The 7,286-nt window shown below is 35.0% G+C and overlaps 1 protein-coding gene and 1 pseudogene across 4 annotated transcripts; both read right to left on the reverse strand.

Annotated features, from left to right (window-relative positions):
* On the reverse strand, window positions 344-3,322 carry LOC109232117. Of its 4 annotated transcripts, none has more exons than XM_019397783.1 (6): window positions 2,884-3,322; window positions 2,646-2,789; window positions 2,432-2,551; window positions 2,137-2,352; window positions 1,390-1,554; window positions 344-1,020 (listed from the first exon to the last, which is right to left on the reverse strand). In XM_019397783.1, the coding sequence occupies exons 1-6, from the start codon at window positions 2,977-2,979 to the stop codon at window positions 820-822; spliced, it is 942 nt and encodes a 313-aa protein (XP_019253328.1). In that variant the 5' UTR covers window positions 2,980-3,322; the 3' UTR covers window positions 344-819. The 4 variants fall into 4 exon arrangements, with proteins under 4 accessions (XP_019253328.1, XP_019253326.1, XP_019253330.1 ...); XM_019397781.1 differs by having other exon boundaries at window positions 1,390-1,566; window positions 2,884-3,319; XM_019397785.1 differs by having other exon boundaries at window positions 888-974; window positions 1,390-1,566; window positions 2,884-3,318.
* Window positions 3,093-7,028, reverse strand: LOC109232550 (annotated as a pseudogene).

Below are 7,286 nucleotides of genomic sequence, written 5' to 3' on the forward strand. Positions count from 1 at the left end.
AAATCCCCAAAATATGGTCTAAATATTTTTTTAAAAAGGTTATGTGGGGGTTTATAAACCCCCAAAATATGATCTAAATATTTTTTTAAAAAAAGGTTATGTGGGGGTTTATAAAACCCCAAATATGATCTAAATATTTTTTTAAAAAGTTACGTTGGGTTTATAACCGCTACAATATAATATTAGTGTTTCAAAAAAAAAAATAGTGACAGTTTATTTCTGCCACAATGTTTTTGTTGTTGAAAACTCTTTTTCTATTTGAATATTTTCTATTTGTAGGATTAAAGAAATAATTATATCAAATAACTTACAACATAAAACAAATTTCATAAATAATCACCAGAGTGACAAACATTACAAATTCAAATCCTCATGGAACTAAATAAATTTTTTATCATGAGGAATGATATATGATAAGCCTGTTAGCTTCTCATGCACGATCCAAAGCTGTTCATATGTTGATGGAAGCTCAGGATGGAGCCGTATGAGGCAGAAGTCTCATGTACGGTTCTCCGAGAAAGGAGCGCCACCTACTAGATCCTCGACCAAGCACAAAAAGAAGCTCCGGATATTTGATATCTTTTTCTTTGAATAAGATCCAATTCCAGCTATGGTTTCTGTAGATACCTTACAATTAGATTCCCTCTTTTTTTCTGATCCAGTTCCTCCACCAATGAGAATTCCTGTTAGATTTAGCTTGTACTTAACTGGTCAATGTCTCGCTTGGGATAACAGTGTGATTAGAAGAATCTTAATATTTCTTTTGCTTTTGATGTGCTCAACTCTCTTGTTATCTTCTCATATTATTTGTTGCAATTATCAGGAACCTGAGGTTGCCTTCTCAGTGCCCCCTGCATCATGTGTCGATGATTGTTCCACGTTGCTTGGTTTCATTTTGCAAGGAATTACTGAAATTGACGATCTTTTGAAGCTAAAGGTCTCAGAGCTGATGCTGGTCCGGTCAGATCTCAGAGCTGATTGGCATGCATGGGAGGAGATAGAGGATTTATCTATTTTTAACTGTATCAAGAAAGCTGTTAGTCTAGACAGGAAATTTGCTGTGAAGAATTTTCTTGGTTTCAACAGCATCCCACTGTAAGCCATTTACCAAAAAAACTCATAGTGTTAGCACCTAATAATCTATTAAATCTTGGTATGGATTTCACAATACAAATCATATAACTATATAGTATAAACACTAGACATAAGCTGCATCCAGCATTGAGGTGATTGCATTCTAAATATAGACACATACGCACGAATAGGCTTCAGTCATGATATTTTTAAAGGAAGTATTTTACTGAAGTAGTACTGAGCATGTTACTTTGACAAAAAAGTAAAGAACGGACTATATATGAATACAAGCTTGTGTTTTTATTCAAGACTAACCATCCGTAGAGCAGATCTTAGCCAGGCATGCTGTAGGAGATCTGAAAATGCTCTCATCATGGTTGCCTGACCAGAACGCCACAATTGACTTGAACCATCCTGCTCATTTTCTTCCGATGCAGAGTCTTCCCAACACTGAGCCATCACTGCTAGTGATGCAAAGCCCTGTTCCACCATCTACCAGATGCAAGTCAGTAATTTAAAATCTCAACAACAACAAAAAACCTAGTGTAATCCCACAAGTGGGGTCTGGAAAATTTCAAATCTCAATATGCCTTAAATTATATGTATGGATGGGTTTGTTTTTTCTTAATTTCACATTTGGGTGAAGAGCGAGGTTGAATCTAGACACGCCTATGCACTCATTACCAGATCAGCATAAAAAAAAAGGATTTAAGATTGTGTTTCAAGGTACTTCAGCTACAAGAAGGAATCATAAAGTTTAGTCCTATTCCTATCAAAGTAATGACTCTGGACCATGTGACATGATATGCAACGTGACTAGAAAAGATGAAGTTTCAAAGCAAGCAATCCAACCTATAGGACTTCCATTTAAACTATAAACAATGAATATTGAACCACATAGCTCCATAAAATATTGAAATCTGCACAAGACACGTTCTCATTTTCATGCCAGTTACCAAAAAGAAAATTACAATCATCAAAAGATTTGCTAAAGAATAAAAATACAAATACATCAGATACATAAGAGTGCAATAGTTGTTGTAGTTGAACATAAGAAGATACCTGAGGCCATGGCTCCAGATCTAAAGGTAACTTCTTTGAGATTTCTCTAACCAACAGACAAACAATATCTGGAATATGAGGTGCAATTTTTTCATTTCCAGCCTCGACCATAGTACTTAGAAGCTGAAAGTAAATGGAGTTATCTTCTTCTTCATCACCAATCCTATGACAAACCACCTGAAGAAGAGGTAGCCACTCAGGTGGCATGTACTCATTCTGCAGTACCAAAAGTACAAGCATTATTTTCACTATCATACTTCAAGTGCATAAAATAGGAGCCATTTTAGCCACTTACTTCTACAAGTTGAGCAATGGCAGCAGCAGCTGTCACCCGCACAGGATAACAAGAAACACCCCTTATATCTGACATTGTTAATGCTTTCACTAACGAAGAATAAATATCAGCACTCATACCCTGTTGTGGAAAGAAAAAAAAGAGAACTTACTCTACACGATGCCTAATAGCAAATTTATAGTTAAGAAGGTATCATCAAAAAAAATTATCTCACATCAGAAAGACATGAAGCAAGCTCTCCTAGAACCCAGTTTGCAGAGGTAATCAAATATGGTTGAGGAATTGATGTTTCATACAGTGGTAGCACCCGAGTTCTGACTAGAGTGTCCACAAATCTAGGCTTCTGCTCTGTTAGAAACTGAGAATACAGTGATAGATAATTAATTAAAGTACATAATCTTTAATTATGAAAAAATAAAATTTGAACTACTACTAGTATGATCTCTCCTTACATCCAAAAGGCTGCTATAGGCCATCAGGACTCCATAATACCTGTCGAAGTTTAGACAAGGAAATGAAAGTAAATCTCGTACACAGCATACAAGCATGATCGAGGTTAGAAAAAGAAAAAAAAAGTCTGCATAAATGGCAAAACAAAGTAGGATAATTTTGTTAATAGCAGACCTTAGAGTTCAAGAATTATAGAGTAATAAGATGATGCTTAGAACAATAACAGAACAAATAGCCTTGACCATAATCATAATGAATTTTAAATAGTGAACTTTCTGAATAGGTTCCTGTTAAATAGGTACTGAAGTACAGTGATATAACCAACCATACATATGGAACATAGTAAGAGACAAAAAGGATATCCAAATTGCAAATGAGTGGCCAATTGTGATGTGTGCAAGAAGCATTCCTAAAGCCATCCAAATCATTATAGCAAGAGTTTCTTGGCTTCCTTCCTATCAGATTTGGAAAAACGGATACCAAGTCTGAGTAAGTGGATTTTTTGCAATTTTTTAGCCACTGTATTGTTTTGAAAGGCAAAGTGCTGTGTCAAAGCTGCTCTAGTGGCTCCACTAGCGACACCTGCTAAATCGAAACAAATAAAGATGATATTTAGAAAATCAGTCCTATCACTTCAGTATGTTTGGCCTCATTAACAAGAAGAAATCATCTTCTATTAAAAAAAAAGCTTCAAGGTCAGCCAAAAAGGTTAAAAATATGTCAGACTGCTTAAAACTCTTTTCCAAAATTTACCCAACATCTAAAATGGGTGAATTAATAACAGACCAGAAAGCTACTGCAATTGAAATTTCATAATATTCTAGTCAGAAGGACAAACAACTAAGCAGTCAAGAAGAAGATAATGGACATTATAACATTGGAGAAAATAAGTAAATTACACTTTGAAAGTATTTAGCAGGTAGATTAGTTAAGAAGCTTAACTCCATAAGATTTTACAATCTTCTGCTGCAACATTGAAGACCAACAAATATATGTGTAAGAGATGGAGAACGGACATGGACCATCTGTCAATCACCACAAAGTTGTGACTAACCTGCAGACGTTGATACTTAATCTATTTTCCATCTGATGCGTTACCCCGGGTATGTTATAGCATTATTTGGAAGCTGAAAGTCAAGAGGGGGTGGTAAGAGAGTCCACAGGCAATTTGTGAACTACATGGAGGGAAAGAAATAGAAGAATTCTTGAAGGAGAGGAAAGTATGTGTTGTGCTGCTGTAGGTTATCATGCTTATTCTTTGGTGTGTCGCTCATAGGGACTCCCCAACCTATAAAGATGATTGGACCGAGTTTGCAGAATGGAACTCTTGCACACGGGATTGTTCCTTCTTGTCAATAAAATCAATCTACTTATCTGACAAGGAAAACGATTTTATAGTCATCAGTAATTGGAAACACACGTGGAGGTGAAAAGTTCGTTCATGATGACTAGGATAAATGAAACTGATAAGAAATATTAAGTCTGCAGTTAGTTCCCACCAAGTTTAATTTACAACAAAGCAAGAAATATTAAAATTTCTGAAACCTTGAACTCTGGACTCTGCTTGTTCATTTCACAGGGAACTAATTCATCCTCTAATAATGCTTCTTCAAGAATGGATCGTCAAGAGGAATACATACAAAGATGGTATCCCATCTTTCACAGCAGAAGCTTGGTCCGCATATGTGACGAAGGTCAAAGAATTGTATTTCTACAATAGGAGTGCACTTCTTTGAAAGAGGTATTCCTTTCACTTAAAACGCTGTTTGGCACTTGCAGCTGCAAATGGAAGTTCACATAGACAAAGGTAATTGTCATACTCTCTTTCTTGTATGAGCCTGTCGTAAAATTCTCAAACGAACTGGAAGGGAAATGGCAAGGCTTATGATGAGAAAGGAACTCCAGTAATGTTGTAAATAAAGGGCCAAATATGAGGATACTATAAGCACAGTGAATAGCAAGGCGTAGAACACAGCAGCCGCAATATCAACCCTACACAATTTGAGACAATTACAAGTTTGTTACAGCATTAAAAAATGCACAGATCTTCTAAAACTGTTTAGAAGGTTATATTGAACTTGTGGTACAAAGGTTACATCATGCAAATATTTATCTAATGACCAACAACAGAAGACAAAACTGAAGGGGAGGACATGGTAATTCAGTAAGTGTGTGAAAGCAGACACAGCTATCGTGCATCCAAGTTCGTCAATATATGAGAAGCATAATACACCAAAGAAATTTACAAGTTACATATAACAGATGATTGACTAATGCTATAATACACGCAGCCTCTCATCCATTCAAAAGTGCATTCCTTGACATACCATTAACAAAGGAGAGAAGGAATTCCAACAACCAGGAGAAGATTGAAACATTGGACAACATTAGGATACAGAATAATTAGGAATTAACTGATAACTAGGATAAATGAAACAGATAAAAGCTGATGGTAATTTCCATTAGCTTGGTGAAAGGGCATACCGAGATCATTCATGAGATCTGCCACTAAACGCCACATTTTGGCATTACTGTCTAAATTAGAACCCTGAAAAAGAAAGCAAAAGCAACAGTCTCTTTCCAACAAGTATTTATATTTTAAAAATCATTAACAGAGGGTTGGTAGTAGGAGGCAGGTCAAAAATATCACTGTCCCAAAAAATGTTCGATTTCGATCCATATATGCTGCCATGGTAACTTTATTATAGGAAAGAGATCATCATTTCCTTTACTTTATGAAAAGGAGCATTTGCATATAGTTTCAAGTGGAAACAGAAATTGGCATCAATGTAAGTCTGATGGGAAATCATTTATCCTAGAAGGACTGAGGTGCTTCTGTAGCTTCGGCCTTTATAAAGAATCAAGGCATGCATTGTTTGACACAATAGGATCAATACGATACCGGAAAATTAATCCAGAAAAGATGAAAGAAACTTGGCAACATGTGAACAAGACGCCTCCAACCATACCAGTTAAATCTCGCAAGAACCACTGAAATTTTTTTAAAACCATTGTCATCACACCAGTTTAAAACATAAATTACAATGGAAAAAAAAAGATGTGAACTCACCTAAAACGTTGCCCCAAAAACAGTAGGGGATTTCTCACCAACACCTATAGCACTTAGAAGAGCCTATATTTGTTTGAGCAGGTAAATTAACCTTTTGATATCATAAGTAACTCACAGTAATATTGATGTTCACTTACTTGTGTTGAGAGCATCATCCGCACATAGGTAGAAAGCCCCTGCATCAATCCAAATCAGCAACTGTAGCATTCAGTTCAGCATCATCAAAATTTAACGCTCAATATGCTCATCCTGCTTCAAATCATTCTTCTCAAACAGGCGATAAAGCACAAAGGCACCCTGCACCATGCAAATCACATATTCCAGTATGAACTACAGTCAAACCTCAGCCTAGTTTGTTCTTCCAACTACTCTTTTTTGTCGTCTTTACTCTTTCTCAGTTCTTCCAATACTTTCATCTTTTTTCCAAGAGATCCTCTTGTGGCAAACAAATACGAATACCATAGATTAAAAAGAGGTGAATCAAATATGAATATCATTTTTAAATATGCCTTCATACCAAATATGAATACCATTTCTAAACATACTTATACATCAAATAAATAATATAAACACTACTTAGGTATGCAATACTATTACCTTCAGATAAAGCAACATATTAAATAAATTTTCTATTCACACATGTATGTATCTGCTGCTAAGTTAGTAGCAACAATTGTCTCTACTACATCATCAATTATATGGTCCGTAGCTAGTTGTACATACTCATCACCGTCACCAAAAAACTGTTCGAGTTCTTGCTCTTGGTATGGTTCATTCTCATATACTTCATCTTCCACTACTTCTTCTCCCATATCATATAGATCTCTTGGCTTTAGATGCATAGCAACACTCCACCCTTTATTGACAATATCATCCACATAGTACACCATTTGTGCTTGAGATGCTTCGATGTAAGGCTCATGTTCTTCACGTTCACCGGTATGAATTAATCTATCAAAATTAACACAATTTAAGTTCCAACGATCCTTTTTATACCCTCTATCTCGAGCAGTATCAGCCCATATGATAAATTTAAACTTAGTCTATTAATATACTAACATTTTTACTTTGTGTTCTAACGCTCTTTTTATGGAATAAAATTATGTACCTTAAGATTTTTTTTTTATTTGAATAAGAATTTTACTCATATGATAAATTTAAAAAATAATTGAATTGGATTATCTTGCTAAATAATTAATTAAGAAAATTTATTATTTGATGTTAACATAAAAAATAATTTACTGTATGTTCATTCAAATCTTAATATTAGTTCATCTCTTGCTTTGAATATTTGATCTTAATTATAATTTTATCCATCATACATTTTATTTTTAA

The sequence above is a fragment of the Nicotiana attenuata genome, chromosome 9 (assembly GCF_001879085.1).
Source record: "Nicotiana attenuata strain UT chromosome 9, NIATTr2, whole genome shotgun sequence".
Classification (NCBI taxonomy): Eukaryota; Viridiplantae; Streptophyta; class Magnoliopsida; order Solanales; family Solanaceae; genus Nicotiana; species Nicotiana attenuata.